The following is a 23,512-nucleotide window of genomic DNA, read 5'->3' on the forward strand; positions in this document are numbered from 1 at the left end:
AGTACTGTATATATCACTAAGAGAACCCTATGAAGGCAATTTTAGACAATTGCCCAAATTGTCTGAGTTACTATAATTATCAAAATAATAATTTGGGTAATTATAGTAATTTGGGGTAAATTATAGTAATTAGGTTAATTTGAGTCTTTTTCATTCTCTAATACCTTAAGTTTGGTGTTCAAAAATGGTACATTATTCTAGTATTATTGCTCCAAATACAGTACCTCACATTTATCAATGTTACACCTTTGTCATTTTTCAGCCTACCTAATTTAAGTCTTGTTAGAGTGGCACTCAGCAATCCTTTTATCCATAGCAATAACTTGATCCCAATGCTACATGCTCCAATTTGTAGCAGTATTTGTATTCTTGTGTAACAGTACCAAAAGCTTTACTGAAATCTAAGTATGTACATCCAATCTTTTGTGACCACCTCAAAGTAGTTAACCAACTGGTCAGACAAAACCTTCCCTTAATGATTCCATATGATGATTGCTATATAAGTTGGTCTGTAACCAAGTCACAAAGGAGATTAGGCAGGCAAAGGCAGACTACGAAAAATCCTTGGCAAAGGATGCAAAGAAAAACAGAAAAGAGTTCTTTACATATTTGAACTCGAGAAGGAAAGGGATGAATCAGATTGGTCCACTGGATATTGATGGTTCAACAGTTGAGGATCCTGCTCAGGTGGCTAACAATCTAAACGAGTATTTTGCATCTACATTCACGCATGAGGAGTTATTCAGGAAGGAGAATGATGTAGGTAAAGTAAACATTGGCAGTGAGCTGGATGATTTTGTAATAACTGAGAGGAAAGTGGAGGAGAGATTGTTGAGGATAAACATAAAAAAGGCACCTGGGGTGGATTGGATCTATCCAGTTATATTAAAGGAGGCAGCAAAGGAAGTATGGAAACCCCTAGCCATAATTATGAGAGCTTCTTTGGACTCAGGGGAGGTACCCATAGACTGGAGATGTGCAAATGTAACCCCAATTCACAAAGGAGGATCAAAGGCCGACACAAGTAATTATAGACCTGTTAGTTTAACTTCTGTTCCAGGTAAATTAATGGAGGCACTGGTTAAAGAAGCACTGCAGGATCATCTAGACAAGAATTCAGTTATAGCTCAGACGCAGCATGGTTTTGTTAAGGGCAGGTCTTGCCTGACCAATTTGATTGGATACTATGATGTAAGTCACAAAAGAACTGGATGCAGGGAATAACTTTGATATTATATATTTGGATCTTAGAAAGGCTTTTGATACTGTTGCACATGGAAGACTGCTGCACAAATTGGAGCAGTGTGGCATTGGAGGCAAATTGCTGCTATGGATAAGGGGTTGGTTGAGTGGCAGAAGACAGAGAGTGGTAATCAATGGACACTGCTCAACGTGGACTAATGTTATTAGTGGAGTTCCTCAAGGTTCAGTGTTGGGTCCGTTGTTGTTTTCGGTGTTTATGAATGATATTGATGATGGGATATCAAGTTTAATGTCCAAGTTTGCAGATGATGCAAAGGTTGGCAGGGTTGTTAAGGACACTACTGACGCTATGCTGCTGCAACAGGATCTGGAAAGGTTGAACAGATGGGCTGAGAGGTGGCAAATGAAGTTTAACATTGACAAATGTAAAGTACTACATATGGGAAACAGTAACCCCAGCGCAACGTATCAACTCTGCGGTACTACACTGACAGTAGTGGAGAATGAAAAGGACCTGGGGGTAATTGTGCAGGCAGATATGAAGTTCTCTGAGCAGTGCAGACGAGCTGCAAGAGTAGCTCATGGTGTCTTGTCAATGATATACAGGAATTTTTCTAGCAGGGATAAGGAGGTGATTATTCCCTTGTATGTGGCAATGGTTAGGCCACATCTTGAGTACTGTATACAGGTCTGGAGGCCTCATTTCAAGAAGGATGTAAAACTGCTGGAACGGGTACAGAGAAGGGCAACAAGATTAGTGAATGGAACAAAGGGTTGCTCTTACGAAGAAAGGCTTAAGTTTTGCAAATTAGCATTAGCATTAGCATTAGTAGAGGCATATGATGCAAGAAAGCAAGCTTATTCAGCATCAGCCAAAAAAAAAAAAAAAAAAACCCTCTCCCATTTCACCCCTCCGTTCATTCGAAATACCTGTCCAGTTGAGCTTTAAATTTGTTTAGGCTATCAACTTCAACAACAAGTGATGGAAGTCGGTTCCACCAACCAACCACCCGCTGGCCAAAGGCAAATTTCCGCACATCTATCCGACATCCGTCCTTACTCAATTTGAATTTATGCCCTCTCAGGTGATTATTCTGAGAAAGATGAAGAATCCCATTGGCATTGAGCATGCTCAGACCATTCAAAGCCTTATACACCTCTATCAGATCACCTCGCCGGTGCCTAGTCTCCAGACTCTGTAATTTGCAAAACTTAAGCCTTTCTTCGTAAGAGCAACCCTTTGTTCCATTTACTAATCTTGTTGCCCTTCTCTGTACCCGTTCCAGCAGCTCTACATCCTTCTTGAAATGAGGCCTCCAGACCTGTATACAGTACTCAAGATGTGGCCTAACCATTGCCTTATACAAGGGAATAATCACCTCCTTATCCCTGCTAGAAAAATTCCTGTATATCATTGACAAGACACCATGAGCTACTCTTGCAGCTCGTCTGCACTGCTCAGAGAACTTCATATCTGCCTGCACAATTACCCCCAGGTCCTTTTCATTCTCCACCACTGTCAGTGTAGTACCGCAGAGTTGATACATTGCTCTGGGGTTACTGTTACCCATATGTAGTACTTTACATTTGTCAATGTTAAACTTCATTTGCCACCTCTCAGCCCATCTGTTCAACCTTTCCAGATCCTGTTGCAGCAGCATAGCGTCAGTAGTGTCCTTAACGACCCTGCCAACCTTTGTATCATCTGCAAACTTAGACATTAAACTTGATATCCCATCATCAATATCATTCATAAACACCGAAAACAACAATGGACCCAACACTGAACCTTGAGGAACTCCACTAATAACATTAGTCCACGTTGAGCAGTGTCCATTGATTACCACTCTCTGTCTTCTGCCACTCAACCATCCCCTTATCCATAGCAGCAATTTGCCTCCAATGCCACACTGCTCCAATTTGTGCAGCAGTCTTCCATGTGCAACAGTATCAAAAGCCTTTCTAAGATCCAAATATATAATATCAAAGTTATTCCCTGCATCCAGTTCTTTTGTGACTACATCATAGTATCCAATCAAATTGGTCAGGCAAGACCTGCCCTTAACAAAACCATGCTGCGTCTGAGCTATAACTGAATTCTTGTCTAGATGATCCTGCAGATCATCTAGAGTTATTTATCTAAAATAATTATTTATTTATCTAAAATTATTTATCTATCTAAAATTACAGAGTCTGGAGACTAGGCACCGGCGAGGTAATCTGATAGAGGTGTATAAGGCTTTGAATGGTTTGAGCATGCTCAATGCCAATGGGATTCTTCATCTTGCTCAGAATAATCACCTCAGAGGGCATAAATTCAAATTGAGGAAGGACGGATGTCGGATAGATGTGCGGAAATTTGCCTTTGGCCAGTGGGTGGTTGGTTGGTGGAACCGACTTCCATCACTTGTTGTAGAAGTTGATAGCCTAAACAAATTTAAAGCTCAACTGGACAGGTATTTCGAATGAACAGATGGGTGAAATGGGAGTGGGGTTTTTTTTTTTTTTTTTTTTGGCTGATGCTGAATAAGCTTGCTTTCTTGCATCATATGCCTCTACTAATGCTAATGCTAATGCTAATGCTAATGCTATATAAATGCATTTCTGTCAAGATGATTCTGCATTATTTCTTTAACCTCTTACTCCATTATTTTCCCTGGCACAGAACTCAAGCTTGCGGGTGTGTAATTATCCTTTGGTCTATCCTTTATCCTTTGATCCCACCTTGTGAAAAGGAGAGAAACTTGCACATCTCTAGTCTGTGTCTGTATAGATTAGCATTAGCATCTGCAGTGGTAAATGATGCAAGAAAGCAAGCTTATACAGCATTAGCCAAAAAAAAAAAAAAAAAACAAAGACACCTCCCATTTCACCTATTCATTATTCATTTCCTCCAAATAGTTTGTCTAATTCTTCCTTGAATATATTTAAACTGTCAACTTCCACAACAACAGATGAAATTTTTACCCAGCAATCAACCATCCTGCTAGCTAAAGGCAAACTTCTGCACATACATTCTGCAACTGTCCTTATTCAATTTGAATTTGTGCCTCCTAATGTGCATGTGTGCATGCATGCATGCGCGCGCGCGCGCGTGTGTGTGTGTGTGTGTGTGTGTGGTCTGAAGAATTGGAAGAATCCTATCAGCATTGAGCTTGCACAATCCATTCAAAGCCTTAAACACCTCAATCAGATCAGCTCACAGGTGCCTTGTCTCCTGTGCAATCTTTCTTAGTTAGAGCACTTTGCAATCTTTCTTAGTTAGAGCATCCCTTTGTTCTGCTCACCAATCTCATTACCCTTCTTTATATTCATTCCAAGCAGCTCCACATCCCTCCTAAAATGAAGCCTCCAGACCTTGTATTGAATATGCCGCTAGATGTAATATTAATTAATTATAACTTACTTTCCCAAAAATGGTTTGGCATTTTAATATCTTTATTTTTTATAATAATATAATAGAACATCCATTATAAAAATATAATGAAAAATAAAGAACTCCTTTATTTTAATGTTAATTAGTTCCCCCTTGACCACCCAATATGAAAACAAGATTCAAATCAGGAACAGCAAAATGAAAGAAGCAAAATGAACTACAAATAACCCAAAGAAATGCCATCAATTTCCTTCTTTTTTTTTTTTTTTTTTTTTACTGCCCTCTGAATCTGAAAACAACAATGGACAAAAATACACCTCAAAACAACTCAAAATTTCAGTACCTGCAGTTGATGCAAGCGAGAATTCAAAAATAATGGCAGAACAAGCAGACCGAATTTCTGAAGGAAATACTGGAGGACAAGAAGGTAGCGTATGTATGCCAGAATAAAGATCTATTAGTCAAACATGACCAACACAAAGAAAATACAGAACAAAATCAAACCACTGTTATTTAATTTGTGTAAATTTACTCCAAAGACATTGCAGAATGACCAGTAAAAACACGTGAAAATCTAAGTAGTAAGTTTGTAGAATACTACTTAATAAATGAACCTCAAAATTTTGGCACAATTGAAAATTTTAAAGTAAAATACAGTATACACAACTTGACCTGATATACTATAGAAATATTCAAGAATTTAATTTTTAATGTGAGAAAACTAATGGCGCCAAAGAAAAGCACAAATGGTTAATTTTTTCTGACACTAGTAAGTCGGTGTATTGTTTCATTTGCAAATTATTTTCTACTTCATTAAATAAATTTATAACTGGATTCAATGACTGGAAAAATGTATGCAGAGCTTTGGCTGAACATGAGCATTCAAAGGATCATATCCAATGTATACGGATATATAAGAAAAGGTGTTAAACAATACAATGTATCAATACAGAGTTAATAAAACAAATAAAGTCCCAAGAAAATTATTAGTGCAATGTTTTAAAAAGAGTTATTGCTACAATTCTATTATTAGGTAACCATGGTGTAACATTTATATGTAGCAATCACAATATATATTTCCAAACGTAAAAGAAATTTTTTAAGTTGTTTGGAATATCTTACTCAATTTGATATATTTTGAAGAAATCATATAGAAATATACACAATAAAACAAATTTTATTGTACCTTTCACAAAAAACCTGTAATGAGTTTATAAATTTAATAGCAAATAACACAAAAGAGGCTTTAATATCTGAAGTAAAACAAGCTACATACTTTTCAATGTTATCGACTCTACACCCAACATAAGTTACATTGATCAGTGAGTGCTAATAATCAGATATGTTTCAAGAGATAGTAAAATTAAAGAAAGAGTCTTAGGTTTTCTTCCCATCGAATATCTTGAAAAATCATTTTAGACAAATTACCTGAGTTATCCATAGATATTGAAAAATGCGGAGGGCCAAGTTATGATAATGCTGTCAACATGGCTGGGTGGGAAATACTGTATTCGGGTTTACAAGCAAGAATAAGGCAACACAACCCCACAGCATTTTATATTCTATGTACTAGTCTTTCACTGAATTTGGTAGGGAACTATGCAGCAGAATCTTGTTCTGCTGCATTACATTATTTCAATTTTGTCCAAAATTTGTATAATTTTTTTTCTGCGTCAATGAGACAATGCAATACATTAATCCATATCAGAATTGAAAAGAGGATATAAAAAAATTAAAAAGCTCTTATCAATATTTCAACATCTGAACACAAAAAGTCATTTAGCCGTAAAGTTCAGGGGCCTCAAAATAATTTTGTCTCTCAAAACGAGTAAGTATAGCCCTGCACACACACACACACACACACACACACACACACACACACACACACACACACACACACACACACACACACACACACACACACACACACACACAAATTCAACTTTAAGAGCTCAGCATTACATAAATGATAAAATTATACATTCAGAAGCATCATATCTGTTAGTTCTGAAATAAGCTTCGCTAGCCACATATCACTGTACAAAAGTATAAAAATTAAATACATTTTAAAAAATTAAAAAAGATTGGTATCCATGCATACTCTTTTCAGAATCACAAACAATAGCTTTTTAGTGTCTTCTTCACAGTCGATAGAGATTGCTCCAGTATACGGAAACTAAAAAGAAAAGAAATAGATAAAGTCACATTCCTGTTACCCATATATATATGTCTAACAATATAATTTAAGAGGCCAATTATTTTAAGTATATTAATTCTGTAAAACATGAATATAGCAAAACAGAAATACTGAACTGGTGTTGCAATTACTCTTCATAATAGACAAAAATATAAAATGTAAATTAGCATTAGCATTATCATTAGTAGTGGCAAGAAAGCAAGCTTATACAGCATCAGCAGATGAAAAAAAGACAATTTCCATTTCACTTATTTATTTCATCCAATACTTTGTCTAGTTCTTCCAGGGCCGCTGCAAGTGGGTAGGTGAGGCAAGCGTCACTTACAGGCAGCAGTTGAAGAGGGTGGCAAATTTTTTTTTATTTTGTTTTCTGATTGGTCAATGCTTATCAGTATTCAACATTTAGGGTGGCAGATTTTATTTTGCTTACTGGCGGCACTTAGGAATGCAGTGCTACTGAGTTCTTCCTTAAATTTACTTAAACTATCAACTCCACAACAACAGATGGAAGTTTGTCTCGCAATCAACCACCTGCTGGCTAAAGGCAAACTTCCACACAACTATTCTGCAAACATTCTTCCTCAATTTCAATTTGTTTCCACTCATATGTATAGTCTGAGCAAGAGGAAGAATCCCATCAGCATTGAACTTGCTCAATCTGTTCAACACCTTAAACACCTCTCTACATAAGTAATAAAGTCTTTGCTGTTTTTCCTTTGGACCCTTCACCAAAGATTTCTCCTAATCTGACTTCACTTTCCTAACCTCCTTTGTGATATGATTACAGACTAGTTTGTATCTACCATAGGCTTCTATGTTTACCTGATAATTTATATGCATCCCACGCACTTTTCTTCTCTGCCATGAGTTTCCTCAGTTTATCTGACATATTTAGGCCTATACCTTGCAGAGTATTTCTTAGTTGCCATTAAAAGCCTAGTAGCTTCTCTGATTAATTTCCTGAATTCTTCCCATTTAGAATTTACTGATGGTAACATCATTGGTTGATCCCACTGTATAGAAAGAATTTAAAAACTATCTGAGCCCACCGTAGTCACCTTTATGGAAGCAAAACCCTTCCTTTTACTCTTGATGGAAGTTATCGCTCTATTGCTCTACTTTGTTGCCCTCTCTAATGTGCTGCTATAGAAGTCATCCAGTAAATCCACAAAAGTCTTCATAGTGTGCAAGTGACCAACCAACAAATTCCAGTCAATATCTTGAAAGTTAAAATCCTCCCATTATAAGACATTCTGATTTATTGGCCCACTCTTTTCTCTTTCACCTCTTCAGGCAGTTATTGTTAATCTATTAGTCTGCATATCCCTCTAAGCCACCAGTTTTCCGACCCAACTAACAATGCCTTGATAGCATCAGCAAATATTCTTGCACCCTTCTTCCTAATTAAGCTTATCTCCTTCCTGTATGAAGTAGTCTCTCCTGTTAACTGAGAAAAATTCTATCTGATGAGCTTTGTACAGTCTCTCCCGGGTTAAATTGACTGACAAGGCTCTTATCATATACTCCCTCCTATTGTCTGGGCAAAATTACAGACACCTTCAAATTTAACCCTAACTCCTGACGTTTTTCCAACATTGCCCTATACTACGTTAAGTAAGCCTCCAGATCTCCTACTCTTAGTGCCATTAGTGCCAACATCTACAACAATGATATCTACACAAGATAACTAACTTTTGCCCCTGGCAGACATTAGTCCCCTGGTCCTATTCCACATATCCTTTTTGCACAATATATTTCCTGTTTACCTGACAATATAGCCACTGACAGCAACAACTAGCTCATGTGGGATCAGCGTATTCTGCCTTGGTGGTTGCTGCTGTGCTGCCTGATGTTCAAGTGAAAGCTCCGGCATTGATGTGGGCAGTTGAGAGCTTGATAGGCTCCCTAATTCAAATTCTTTCACAGCATCCACTGTGTGTGTGTGCGTGTGCGTGTGGGTGCGGGCGTGCAGGTGTGCATGCACGTGTACGTGTGTATTAAAACAAACACATGATTAAAAATTTGATTTAAAGGTAGCACACGGTGAGTGAGTGAGTGAGAGAGAGAGAGAGAGAGAGAGAGAGAGAGAGAGAGAGAGAGAGAGAGAGAGAGAGCATGCTTCATTAATTTAGTTTATATACTTACTCTCATATTAAGTAACCTGTTTAGTAGAAAAAGAGGGACATCAGAAACACAAGGATATTCAGATGAACACAGTGTTACAATTGCTTTCTCATTCAACATTCCTTTCTGAAGTAAAATACTTTTAAGTATATATGACAAAACACCAAAAGGACTGCTCTGGGCTGATGATGATATAAAACAGACAAGTCTGCAAAACAATATCATTCAAAATTATAGAAAGGATCCAGACTTTATCAGTAAGTAGCTGAAAAGAAAATTTTTTAATTACCAGATCCCTTATCCAGAAAGCTTGGGACCAGAGGCTTCTGGATTTTGGGTCCCTAGCAAGAGAGAGGAATTAGAATACATGTAAAATAAATAATTTTGCATGTATACTAATTGCATATAAATATGCAAAATAAATAATTAAAAATCTGATATTAAGATTTACTTTATCTAAAAAGGGTTAGCAAATACAAATTTATTTTGTATTTGATAACATTTTTTATATACTGTTAATTACATCAACAAACTAAAAAGCAGAATATAAAAATTAAAACAGTTTATTTATAAAATAAAAATAAGATAAAATAACATGATCTAAAATAAGTGTAGACAAGTGCTAAAAAGTATATAATAAAATATACTAGAACCTCAGAATGGGGGGGGGGGATTCTCAAATATCAGTACTTTTTACAACAAACTAAGTATTTTAATATACATTAATACATGCAGTGTAACTTTGATATAATGCAGGTATTGGAGATATCTTTTAACACGTGCATTATTACCTGATATAAAATTTACCTACCTTTTTATAATTTTTAATATTTGTAAAATAATAAGAGAAGTTTACCTCAAGATAGTACGTAGATTTAATAACTCAATATAGTATGTAGATTTTCATTTTAATTACTCCAGTAATTAAAACGAAAAAATCATTTTCATTCCCGTGATCATGACATACGGTCGTAAAGCATTGTCAGCTTCAGGAAGTAAAATCGTTTTGCAATTTTTTACGTTAAATTCTTTTAATTAATTTTCTTATTTTTAATTGCATTAAATTGATTTTTATTGTGTTAAATTGATCGTTAATTATTTTTTAAACTATTTGTTACACTAATGTAAGTTTTCAATTTTTTCGTTTTAATTACTGGAGAGTATCATACGGAAGTGTTCTACGTACTATATTAAGGTAAACTTCTCTTATCATTTTACAAATATTGATATCAACATAGAATGTATTGAGCATTACAGCTCTGGTTCATACTATCTAATAATTTTTAATATGTATATGAAATGACCTAAACAAGCATTTTTACTGTAAATAATTTCATTTCAGCATGCATGTATGTATGTATGTATGTATGTGTGTGTGTGTGTATGTGTGTGTGTGTGTGTGTATGTGTGAATTCATTTTCACATTTCAAGATGCTCACTCTTCCTCTCTGCAAACTCAGTAGGATTGCTAAGTGGGAGTGATGAGGGCATATCATTTTCATACATTTACATATAAATGTATGTAAACTCTTTGTGTTAGCTATGGAAAGAATATGTTTGCATTTATCTTTTATTTTCATTACCAAAAGCAAAAGATAAATTTCTTTTTTATTTTCATGAAACAAAAATAATACAGTTTATTATTATTAATATTTGTGGCATGGGTCAGCTTTAGCTATGTCATGCCTGCCATCCTCAGATCACAGAGAGTGTGTCAATAGACAGGGGGATCTCACTGTAAAACAGTTTATTTAATAAGTTTCATTTTCAGCCATTTGAAATGAAATAGGTTTTTGCCTGTGCATAGTTCTTTCAAGTTCTCCCTCCATGAAGGTAGTGTGAGGGGATAATTGTTGTGTGACACTGTGGCTTTTGACAGAAATTATTCTGTAGTAAAAGTAATTCTCCCTGACTCATCTTTATGTTTATTGGGCAGGGGAGTGTAACAATGGCGAAAAGGTATACCAAACTCTTTTATGAAGGGTTATGGGTGATAATCATCTTACTTTTATTATTATTATTATTAGTCATACGGTACAAGGAAGCCCGAGGCTTATGCTGCACCAGCCAAAAAAAAAAAAAAAATTCCAGAGTTATCCTGAGAGAGAGAGAGAGAGAGAGAGAAAGAAAGAAAGAGTGTGTGTGTGTGTGTGTGTGTGTGTGTGTGTGTGTGTGTGTGTGTGTGTGTGTGTGTGTGTGTGTGTGTGTGTGTGTGTGTGTGCGCACGCCAAGCCAAGCCCATATTCACAAGATGTGAGACCCTGGGATTAGCTATATAGGGAATTATTTTCACATTCAAATACCAAACACAAATGAAACTTATTTTCCTTTTCAATCTTCTCCATTTGATAATGCTAGATTGTTATTTTGGATTTTAGGAGCATTAGCAACTAAGGCCATATTGCTCCGGGATATGCGGTGGTCATTCCCTGACCTTTCCGCATCCTCCGTATTTGGTGGTGACGGGCTCGAACCCCGGTCTAATCAAGAAGTGTGTACTATGCACTGCTGCTCCTTCCCACCTGGCTAAGGAGACACCTTTGATATTTGATAATGCTAGAAAGAAAGCTTATATAGCATCAGCCAAAAAAAAAAAAAAAAAAAAAAAAACCCTTCCCATTTCACCCATCCACTCTCTCCAAATGTTAACATTAGCATTAGTAGAGGCATATGATGCAAGAAAAGAAGTTTATGCAGCTTCAGCCAAAAAAAAAAAAAAAAAGTGCTTCCATTTCACCCCTCTGTTTGTTCCAAATACCGGTCCAGCTCATTATTAAATTTATTTAGGCAATCAACTTCCACAATAAAGAATGGAAGTCTGTTCTACCAAACAATTACTCGCTGGCTAAAGGCAAACTTCCGCACATCTATCCTACATCTGTCTTTCCTGAATTTGAATTTATGCCCTCTCAGGTGATTATTCTGAGCAATAGGAAGAATCCCATCAGCATTGAGCATGTTCAAACCATTCAAGGCTTTATACACCTCAATCAGATCACCTCGCAGGTGCCTAGTCTCTAGACACTGTAATTTGCAAAACTTAAGCCTTTCTTTGTAAGAGCAACCCTTGTTTCCATTCATTAATCTTGTTGCCCTTCTCTGTACTCATTCTAACAGCTCTACATCCTTCTTAAAATGAGGCCTCCAGACCTGTATACAATATTCAAGGTGTGGCCTGACCATTGCCTTGCGCGTGCCTCCGGCAGTGCCTCCATAGCCAGATGGGCAGGAGCAGCAGTGTGTAGCACACGCTTCTTGATTAGACCAGAGTTCGAGCCCATGACCACCAAATACGGAGGATTTGGTGGTCACGGTGCAAAAAGGTCAGGGAATAACCACCGAATATCCCCGGAGTAATATAGCCTTACTTGCTAATGCTCCTAAAAACCACATAACAAGAAGAACAACAACAACTTGATTATACCTGCTAGAAAAATTCCTGCATATCATTGACAAGACACCATGAGCTACGCTTGCAGACCATCTGCACTGCTCAGAAAACTTCATATCTGCCTGCACAATTACCCCCAGGTCCTTTTCGTTCTCTACCACTGTCAGTGTAGTACCACACAGTTGATATGTTACTCTGGCGTTATTGCTTCCCATATGCAGTACTTTACATTTGTCAATGTTAAACTTCAGTTGCCACCTCTCAGCTGTTCATACAGCAGTCTTCCATGTGAAACAGTATCAAAAGCCTTTCTAAGGTCCAAATATATGATATCCTATGACTGTCTAACCTAATTTGTGACTTGGTTACAGACCAGTTTATATCTGTCATAGCCTTCCATGTCACCTGTTAATTTATATGTATCCCATGCTTTTTTCTTCTCTGCCACATGTCTCATTAGTTCATCTGACATCGATTTAGGCCTAAACCTGGAACAATATTTCTTAGTTGCTATGAAAAGCCTAGTAGCTTCCAAGATTAATTCTTTGAATGCTTCCCATTTTGAATTTGCTGGTGGTAATATCAGTTGGTCCCAGCATACAGAATTTAAATACTGTCTCAGATCTCTGTAGTCGCATTTATTAAAGCAAAAATCCTTCCCTTTAGCTTTGAAGGTAGTTACCTCTTTGAGTAAATCCCACTTCAGCACAGTGGGATCACTGCCACCTAGTGGTTCATTTATCTGCAGATTCTTAATACATGAAGAATCACTACTAATAATCAGGATAGGTGGAACAGGACCAGGGTATGTCTGCCAGGGGCAAAGGTTGATGATGTTGTAGAGCGGATATCATATTTTAAGGGCACAAATGGTGATATTGTTGTACACGTTGGCACTAATGATATTAAGAGTAGGAGACCAGCGGAATTACTTAACAAGTACAGGTCACTGTTAAAAAAAAAGCCGTGAATTAGGGTTGAATTTGAAAGTGTCTGCAATTCTGCACAGACACGAAAGGAGAGAGTATATGATGAGAGCCTTGTTGATCAATTCGGCCCAGGAAAGACTGTGCAAGGCTCAAGGGGTAGAATTTTTTTCAGCCTGGTCTGTACTTGTTAACAGGGGAGACTGCTTCTACAGGGATGGGATACACTTAAATAGAAAGGGTGCAAGAATATTTGCTGATGCAATTGAGGCAGTGTTAGGTGGGTCGGAAAACTGCTAGCTTGGGGGGATACAAGTAGCCACTGGCAGAGGCGAAAGTGATTCTTCCACTGCTTCTATTGTAATGAGCAGCAGCCTGGAAAACAAGATGCAGGGTACTTCGGAGACTACTGAGAGTCATTGTGGTACAAGTAAACACATAGGTTGTGTTGGGGTAGCAAAGAATAGGAACAGGTGCATGTATACTTGTGTGTACACCAATGCTAGGAGTTCGGTAAATAAATTTGATGAATTTGAGGTATTGCTCAAAACATCAAATGCAGATATTGTTGAGATATCAGAGCCGTGGTGTCACACAAATATAAGGAATGCAGAACTGGAATATGGGGAGTACAATGTGTACAGAAAGAATAAACAGGATAGGAAGGGAGGAGGAGTTATGCTATTAGTTAAGAAACATAAAATCCAAGAAAGTGAAGCCAGTCGACATCGCTGGACAGTGCAGTGTCGAGTCAGTTTGGTGTGACATAAGCATTGGGAGATCAAAATTGAGAGTAGGAGTGTGCTATATTCCTAATGACTCTGATGAGTATAATAAGAAACTGTACAGGGAAATAGAGTGGGCCAGTAAATCAGAGAGTATTATAATGGGGGATTTTAATTTCCCAGATACTGACTGGAATTTGTGGGTTGGTCACTCACACACTAGCAAGGCTTTTTTGGATTTATTGGATGATTGTTTTCAACATCAGCATGTTCGGGAGGCAACTAGAGGGAGTAATACTCTTGATCTGATTATCAGTAGTGATTCTTCATGCATTAAGAATCTTTAGATAAAGGAACCACTAGGTGGCAGTGATCACAGTGTGCTGAAGTGGGATTTACTCAAAGAGGTAACTACCATCAGGGGTAAAAGGAAGGGTTTTTGCTTTTGTAAAGGCGACTACGATGGTCTGAGACAGTATTTAAATTCTATACAGTGGGACCAAATGATGATGTTACCAACAGCAAATTCAAAATGGGAAGCATTCAAAGAATTTATGTTGGAAGCAACTAGGCTTTACATACCAACTAAGAAATATTGTTCAAGGTTTAGGCCTAAATGGATGTACAAAGGAACTAATGAGACATATGGCAGAGAAGAAAAATGCATGGGATACATAAAATTAAAGGGTGACATGAAAGCCTATGATAGATATAAGCTGGTCTGTAACCAAGTCACAAAGGAGATTAGGCAGGCAAAGGCAGAATACGAGAAATCCTTGACAAAGAATGCAAAGAAAAACAGAAAAGAGTTCTTTACCTATGTAAACTCTAGAAAGAAAGGAAGGAATCAGATCGGTCCAGTGGATATTGATGGTTCAACTGTTGATGATCCTTCTCAGGTGGCTAACAAACTAAACGAGTATTTTGCATCTACATTCACACATGAGGAGTTATTCAGGAAGGGGAATGCCACAGGTGAAGTAAACTCTGTCAGTGAGCTAGATGATTTTGTAATAACTGAGAGGAATGTGGAGGAGAAATTGTTGAGGGTAAACATAAAAAAGGCACCCAGGGTGGATGGGATCTATCCAGTTATATTAAAGGAGGCAGCAAAGGAAGTAAGCAAAACCTTAGCCATAATTATGAGAGCTTCTTTGGACTCAGGGGACGCACCCATAGACTGGAGATGTGCAAATGTGACCTCAATTCACAAAGGAGGATCAAAGGTAGACACAAGTAATTATAGACTTGTGAGTTTAACTTCTGTTCCAGGAAAATTAATGGAGGCACTGGTTAAAGAGGCATTGCAGGATCATCTAGACAAGACTTCAGTTATAGCTCAGACACAGCATGGTTTTGTTAAGGGAAAGACTTGCCTGACCAATTTGATTGAATACTATGATGCAGTCAAAAAAGAACTGGATGCAGGGAATAACTTTGATATCATATATTTGGATCTCAGAAAAGATTTTTTGCTGTTGCACATGGAAGACTGCTGCACAAATTGGAGCAGTGTGGCATTGGAGACAAATTGCTGCTATGGATAAAGGGATGGTTGAGGGTCAGAAGACAGAGTGTAGTATCAATGGACACTGCTCATCGTGGACTAATGTTATTAGTGGAGTCCCTCAGGATTCAGTGTTGGGCCCACTGTTGTTCTCTGTATTTATAAATGATATTGATAATGGTACATCAAGCTTAATGTCCAAATTTGCAGACAATACAAAGGTTGGCAAGGTTGTTAAGGACACTACTGACGCTATGCTGCTGCAACAGGATCTCGAAAGGTTAAGCAGATGGGCTGAGAGGTGACAAATGAAGTTTAACATTGGCAAATGTAAAGTACTACATATAGGAAACAGTAACCCGAGAGCAACGTATCACCTCTGTGGTACTACACTGACAGTGGTAGAGAATGAAAAGGACATGGGGTTTATTGTGCAGGCAGATATGAAGTTTTCTAAGCAGTGCAAATGGGCTGCAAGAGTAGCTCATCGTGTCTTGTCAATGATATTCAGGAATTTTTCCAGCGGGAATAAGGAGGTGATTATTCCCTTGTATAAGGCAATGGTCAGGCCACACCTTGAGTATAGTATACAGGTCTGGAGGCCTCATTTCAAGAAGGATATAGAGCTGCTGGAACGAGTAAAGTGAAGGGCAACAAGATTAGTGAATGGAACAAAGTGTTGATCTTACGAAGAAAGGCTTAAGTTTTGCGAATTACAGTGTCTGGAGACTAGGCACCGGCGAGGGGATCTAATAGAGATGTATAAAGCCTTGAATGGTTTGAGTATGCTCAATGCCAGTGGGATTCTTCCTCTTGCTCAGAATAATCACCTGAGAGGGCATAAATTCAAATTGAGGAAAGACAGATGTAGGATAGATGTGCGGAACTTTGCCTTTAGCCACCGGGTAGTTATTTGGTGGAACAGACTTCCATCCCTTGTTGTGGAAGTTGATAGCCTAAATAAATTTAAGGCCCAGCTGGACAGGTATTTTGAACGAACGGTGGGGTGAAATGGGAGTGGGTTTTTTTTGGCTGATGCTGCATAAGCTTGCTTTCTTGCATCATATGCCTCTACTAATGCTAATCAGATCAGGAGTATTACTTCCTCTAATTGCCTCCCGAACATCCTGATGTAGAAAACAATCATCCAATAAATCCACAAAAGACTTGCTAGTGTGTGAGTGACCAACCCACAAATTCCAGTCAATATCTGGGAAATTAAAATCTCCTATTATAAGACACTCTGATTTACTGGCCCACTCTATTTCCCTATACAGTTGTTTATTATACACATCAGAGTATAATCACATTTTCTGATTATCATCAGAAAAGAATGTAAAAAATATTTTTGAACCATTCATCAAAGTATAAAAATACATGGATTATTCAATAAATTTGTTAATTTTTATTTTTTTTTCTTTTGTAATAGCTGGGTATCCTCTTGGGTTTGTCAAAATTTGTTGCCATGACAATCCATGAAATTTTTTAAATGGCTCAAGGAGAAGACATACTTCAAAGTGGAATAGATGTTGAAAACTTCCTCTTATATCAATAGTAAAAAATAGGCACATCACTTTGCAGTTACCGATGAGTGCAATGGTTGCAAAAATTTGCCATGAAACACAGCCATAAACACATTTACAAACCATTTATTACAACAGGAACATTTACTATAATCTCTAGCAAAATGCTACTGGAAGTCATAGAGGAAAAGCTGTGGATGGGGAAGATGGCAGATAAAATTCAGTAATTTACCTGTTTGTTGAATGTAGTTACGCCTTCAGTAAAAAAAAGAAAAGAAATGTCATTTATTGAATAAGCATAAGAGCCAATAAAATTTAATGAAAAAATTATCAGGCTACCATTTGCTGACGTACAGGTGGGTGGAGCAACATTAGAGCAGCATCACATAATTGATTAAAACAAAAAGGATTTTGTAATTTTTTTTTTTTAAGTTCTTCCAAATTTTGGTATTTTGAATACAGGATACGCATACTTTATTTATATGTTGATAATCTCTTACATTATTATTCAGCACTCATTTCCATCTGAGTGCAACATTTACACATTGTACTCAGATGGAAGTGAATAGTGGCAGTGCCATATCCTTAGTTCTGATAATTAAAAATAAGGGGATTAAAGAAAATTGATAAGTAACTAATAAATATTTAATAATTCCATTTCATCACTAGTTGTAACAGTACCAGCACTAGATATTTTGCTACACATATTGATGTTGATTATTATTATTATTATTATTGCTCTTATATTATTTCTCCCTGATTGGGGGACATAATAAGGTGGTTGTTGTTATGTCTGGTGTTACTGTTGGTCGAGGAACTCTCTGACTATCCTACAGGTGTTCAGGATTGTGACTTTATGGTGTTCGTTGTAGGCGTTCGCTGGGAGACCTATTGCTGCTAGGCTGTTATGTAGGATCTTTGGCACTATACCTGTGGTTGACATGATGATCAGAATGGTCGTTACTTGTTGCATAAGCCACATTGCTTTGATCTCCTGTCTTAGGTTCGTGTACTTCCTCATTTTTTCTCCATGGATTTTCTGCGCGATGCCAGTGTTGGGTACCACTATGTCAATCAGATAGGTAGCCTTTTCCTTCTTGTCCACAATGGTTATGTCCCATCTGTTGTGCAGGATTCTCCTATCCATTATTATGGCGTGGTACCAGTACAGCTTGTGGGTTGGGGGTCTCTAATACTGCCTGGGTTTCGTACTTGTAGTACGGTACACTTTCTTTGATCAACTGGTATTTCCTTGCTAGCTTCTGATGTATTATCCTTTCTTTCTAGGTTCGGTTGTGCCTCCTGGCAAGGGGGGGGGACTCCTCACTTAGGTTGAATGGGGTATACTGCTTGTCTATCTTCCTTATAGCCTGCTGGAGTGCTGCGGTCTGTTTCTGGAAGTAATCTTTCAGGTTAACTATCACTGTTTTCTGTTGCTCTATCAGGTCTATCAGGCTCCTTCCTCTTTCTTTCCATGCAATTATCAGTCTCTCTATGGCAGATTTTGGGTGGTGTTGGTGGCTCTTGGTCATCATTGTCCCTGTGTTTCTCATGATATCCTTCAGCTCGATGCTAGTCCAATCTATGACCCCGAGGGAGTATGTTAGCACTGGGACTGCATAGGTGTTTATTATTATTATTAGCCATATAGTGCAAGGAATCCTGAGGCTTATTATTATTATTATTATTATTGTTGCTCTTATATTATTTCTCCCTGATTGGGGGAGTCCACTCCATGATGGATACTGCTACCAAGTACACAGCATGGTTGTAATATCTGGTGTTACTGTTGGTCAAGGAAATCTCTGACTATCCTACGGATGTTCAGGATTACGACTTTCTGGAGTTCCTTTTAGATGTTCTCTGGGAGATCTATTGCCGCTAGGCTGCTATGTGGAGTCTTTGGCACCATTCTGGTGGTTGACATGATGATTGGGATGGTCGATACTTCTTGCATATGCCACATCTCCTTGACCTCATGTCTCAGGTTCATGTACTTCCTAATTTTTTCCTCATGGGTTTTCTGGACATTGCTAGTGTTGGACACCACTATGTCAATCAGATAGGTAGCCTTTTCCATCTTGTCCACAAGGGTTATGTCTGGTCTGTTGTGCGGGATGGTCTTATCTGTTATTATGACGCGGTCCCAGTGCAGCTTATGGGTTTGGGTCTCTAGTACTGCCTGGGATTTGTACTTTTAGTACGGTACTCTTTCTTTGGTCAACTAGTATTTCCTCGTTAGCTTCTGATGTAATATCCTTGCTACCTGGTCGTGTCTATGAGTGTACTCAGTCTGGATGATCACCTTGCACCCCACGGTGATGTGTTGGATCGTTTCTGAGGCCAGGTGGCAGCGTCAACATGTGTCATCTGACATTCCGGACTCCTTTGTGATGTATTTTCTATAGTTTCTGGTGTTGATTACCTGGTCTTGGATGGCCAGCATGAATCCTTCAGTCTCAGGAAAGAGCGTCCCGCTTGTGAGCCATGCATTGGAAGCAATGTTGTCGATGTGATCTTGATGGAGGTCATTGTAGTGTCTGTCATGGAGTGTCTTCTTTGCCCATCTTTCTAACTTCGTTTCTTGTACTGTATGGGCAGGAGGGGGTTCCTCGCTTAGGTTGAGTGGGGTATACCACTTATCTATCTTCCTTGTGGCCTGGTGGAGTGGTGCTGTGTTCTCAAAGTAATCCTTCAGGTTAACTATTGCTGTTTTCTGTTGCTCTATCAGGTTTATCAGGCCCCTTCCTACCTCTTTCCGAGCTATTGTTAGTCTCTCCACTGCTGACTTCGGGTGATGTTGGCGGCTCTTGGTCATCATTGTCCTTGTCTTTTGCATAATATCTTCTAGCTCGTTGTTAGTCCAATCTATGACCCCGAATGTGTATGTTAGTACTGGAGCTGCATAGGTGTTTATGGCTTTAATTGTGTTCCCTCCATTTAATTTTGCTTTCAGCAGGCTTCTGAGTCTCTGATGATATTTTTTGGTCAGGCGCTTTTTGATTTTCTTGTGCTCGTAACTGCTGAGCCTGCATTATCCCTAGGTATCTGTAGGTCTCTCCTTCCATAGCTTCGATCTCTTTACCAGTCAGCAGCTGTTAGTTTCGGCCAACTAATTTTCCCTGGTGCAGTGTGTGGATCTTGCATTTGTCTTGACCAAATTCCATCCTGATGTCCGTGCTGAATTCTTCAGTGATCCAGAGTAGTTGCTGGAGTTGCTTCTCGGTTGCTGCATAGAGCTTGATGTCATCCATGTACATCAGATGGGTGAGGGTATACAGGTTCTTTCTTCCTTCTTTGAGGTTATATCCATACTTGCTGCCATTAAGCATGGTGGATAGCGGATTGAGTGCTAGACAGAACCATAGTGGGCTCAGAGCATCTCCCTGAAAGATTCCTCATCTAATGGAGATTGGCCTGGTTGTGATGTTCTCGACCTTAATGGTGGTACTCCATTTTGCTATTGTTGCTCCTAGGAAATTTGTCACTATCGGATTGACCTTGTAGATCTTCAGGGTCTTTATTAGCCAGCTATGAGGTACGGAGTCGAAGGCCTTGCGGTAATCGCAAGGCCTTCGACTGTGTATAGGTTGTGGTGCTTCTTGTAGGCTTGCTCCATAACTGCAGCATCTATGGTTAAATGCTCCTTGCATCCTTTGCTCCTCCGCTTTCATCCTTTCTGCTGTTTGGCCATTATGTTCTGACTCTCTAAGTGGTCTGATATTTTCTTGGTTATGCAGCTGGTCAGGATCTTGTACATCATTGGGAGGCAGGTGATGGCCTGTATTTCGCCGGGTTTCTTGTATCTTCGTCTTTAGGCTTCAGATATGTGACTCCTTCAGTGAAAAACTTTGGGATTGTCTCCGGGTGCCTTATCATTTGAGTGAACTGCTCTGCTAGGTGCCTGTGTGTACCAGTCGTTGTGGATGTTATCAATTCCTGGGGTTTGCCAGTTGTGGGTGTTCCTGATCGATTGTTTTCTTTTTCTTCTTGAATCTCCCACTCTCTCATCTCTTGTATGTCCTTGGTTTTCTTCCATTCTACTTCTATCCAGGGTGCTCTGCTGTTATGTCTTACTTCACTGCTCCAGATATTTCCCCAGAATTCCTCAATCATCTTCCTCTCGGGTGGTCCATTTCCTGCTTTCTCATCTTCACCCAGTTTCCTGTAAAAGGCTCTTTCATCCTCATCAAAGATTCGGTTGTTTATTTTCCTCTGGGAGCTCTCTTTGTATTGGTGTAGTCTCTTGCTGAGTACAAGGAGGTTCTGCTTCAGTGTGTCCAAGTATTCTCCTATTCTCTGATTTCTGATCTCATGTTTGCTGTGGACGCTGTCTCTCTTGAGGATGTTCTTCACTTTTCCAATCAATTTCTTACTTCTATTACCCTGTTGGTACTGGGTCAACTGATCTATCTTGATTCTTAATTCTTCTATCTTCTGCTGAAGTCTTCTTTCCCAAGCTGGTGGTTCCTTCTGTTTTCGGTTCTTCTGCTGCTGATCTTTCATTTCTTTTCCATTAATCCTAGTAGCTCCTATGGCAGCACAGTATACGGCTGTGTGGATAGCCTCCAGCGTTGCACCATTGTTGTCAAGGTAATGTGGCATTATTTGCTGATTTAGATGGTCTGTTACTCTCCACAGGATTTTATTTGGCTTTTGCTTAGGTATCACGTGGGTTCTTGTGGGGTCCATTCCTTCGAATTCTGTTAGGGCCTTCTTCCACTCATCTTCTATTCTGGATATCATGATTTTGTCTCTTTCCACTTCAGCTACTCTGGGTTGTATTTCTTCTTGCTGTTCCTCCTCTGGTTCCATATTAACCATATTCTTTGTGCTTTGTAGTTGATCACTGACATCCTGCTTAATTTTTTCCAAGATGGCAGGAGCTATTAGGTTCTTCATGATGATGGTCCTTCTTTGGTCTGCTAATCGCTGTTCAGTGCCCTGAATATCCGGGTAACGTTCCAACCACTTGGTATGTAGTCGTGACCTGTACATTGTCATATCGGTCTCAAGCCTGGTTATTTCATAGTATGCTCACATGATGTACGTATTCATTTCAATGCTCCACTTCATGCGTTGGTGTTTTCTTCCTTATTATTATTATTATTATTAGCTATATGGTGCAAGGAAGCCTGAGGCTTATACTGCACCAGCCAAAAAAAAAAAAAAAAAAAAATTCCCCGAGTTACCCTGAGAGAGAGAGAGAGAGAAGTAGAAAGGAATCACCAAGAAAGAGAAGAATGATGATATTCAGCTCAGGACCCTGGGTATGCCAAGCCCATACTCACCAGATGTGAACCCCTGGGAGAGACTAATGCAGATTATATTCTTTCCAATGCTAAGTGGTAGTACAAAATATTGCTACACCCAAGACAGCTATTCCTCTAGAACTGCATCCTCCTTACCTAAACAACTGAACTTACACCATTAATCTCTTAATTTTTATACTTCCCTCCCTCCTTAACTTTACGCACTATTAATACCACTAGAATAGGCATATTGCAGTGGAATGTGCATATTATAGTGATATTATTAGTAGCAATAGTTAACCAGAATCATATCTGCCAACTTTTTGACTTTCAAAAAGTAGATCAGGCATTTGTAAAACAGAATAAAAAAACAAGCAACCTTGGTCACCAAATAGGTATAAAACAAGAGAATTTTTGCAAAAAGAAGGAATGTTACTAAAAAAAAAAAAAAAAACAATAGGAGGAAAACAGAAGAATTTTAGATAAAGCAAGAGTTTTTAAAAGTCTGCTCTGCACTAGAAATTAACTCAAAGAACAGGATTGTTCACCAGTATGCTATACTTTTAAATATTATATTTTAAATATTTAAATATACTTTTAAATATTACCTAACATTTTTCTTTGAATTTCTGTTTGGAAACTTTATTAGACTAAACTGGTTTTTACTGTTTCAAGAAAGCTACTATTGCAGACCTTGTATTCTTCAGAAATGTTAAGTCACAGTTTTGTTCATAACAATGGACCTGCTTGTCTAGACTAGGCTGTCAGAAGCATTTTCAAAGCTCCATCAGAAAGAGATATGAACTCAGCTTTTGTTCTTCTGAATATTAAACTGAATATTCTCTCACACTCAGCAATGCTTCAATGAATAGTGAAAATGGTAAGAATGACTTGGGATAATTTGTTATATTTTAAGCATCCTTGTAGTTTCCCCAACTAAGGACCCCTATATATCAATTTTTCCTTCTTTCATAACAGCATCTGGTAGGTTCCCACATTTAAACTGAAAGAACTGCTGCTATAAAACATCTACTGCTTTGTCTATTTCTTTATCATTAATGACACCAGAAATACTGGAAACTTTCCCACAAAAAATTTCAAATTTGAAAATGATGCTGCCAATTGAAATTTGTGCTACCACACCATTCATAAGAACATAATTTTGCCCCATGTAGTCACATACAGCCATCAAGTACTTTGTCAATGAGCAAAATAATAGAATCTTCTCCCCTTGTTTCAGACTCCTCAAGATTTTGGGGAGTCTGAAATGCCTATTACTAAGTCAGAA

General features: G+C 38.3%; 1 protein-coding gene across 1 annotated transcript in view; it reads right to left on the minus strand.

Annotated features, from left to right (window-relative positions):
• LOC150076725 (uncharacterized) overlaps positions 1 to 23,512 on the minus strand; it is a 194,474-nt gene that overhangs the window by 160,925 nt on the left and 10,037 nt on the right. Inside the window, exons 3-4 of the mRNA XM_090386626.1 lie at positions 8,922 to 9,108; positions 6,681 to 6,755 (exon numbers count right to left, since the gene is read on the minus strand). Coding sequence (XP_090242752.1) covers positions 6,681 to 6,755; positions 8,922 to 9,108 — 262 coding nt within the window. The remainder of the gene's footprint in view (positions 1 to 6,680; positions 6,756 to 8,921; positions 9,109 to 23,512) is intronic.

Source organism: Mastigoproctus giganteus, chromosome 12 (assembly GCF_048544385.1).
Source record: "Mastigoproctus giganteus isolate SK-2022 chromosome 12, ASM4854438v1, whole genome shotgun sequence".
NCBI lineage: Eukaryota > Metazoa > Arthropoda > Arachnida > Uropygi > Thelyphonidae > Mastigoproctus > Mastigoproctus giganteus.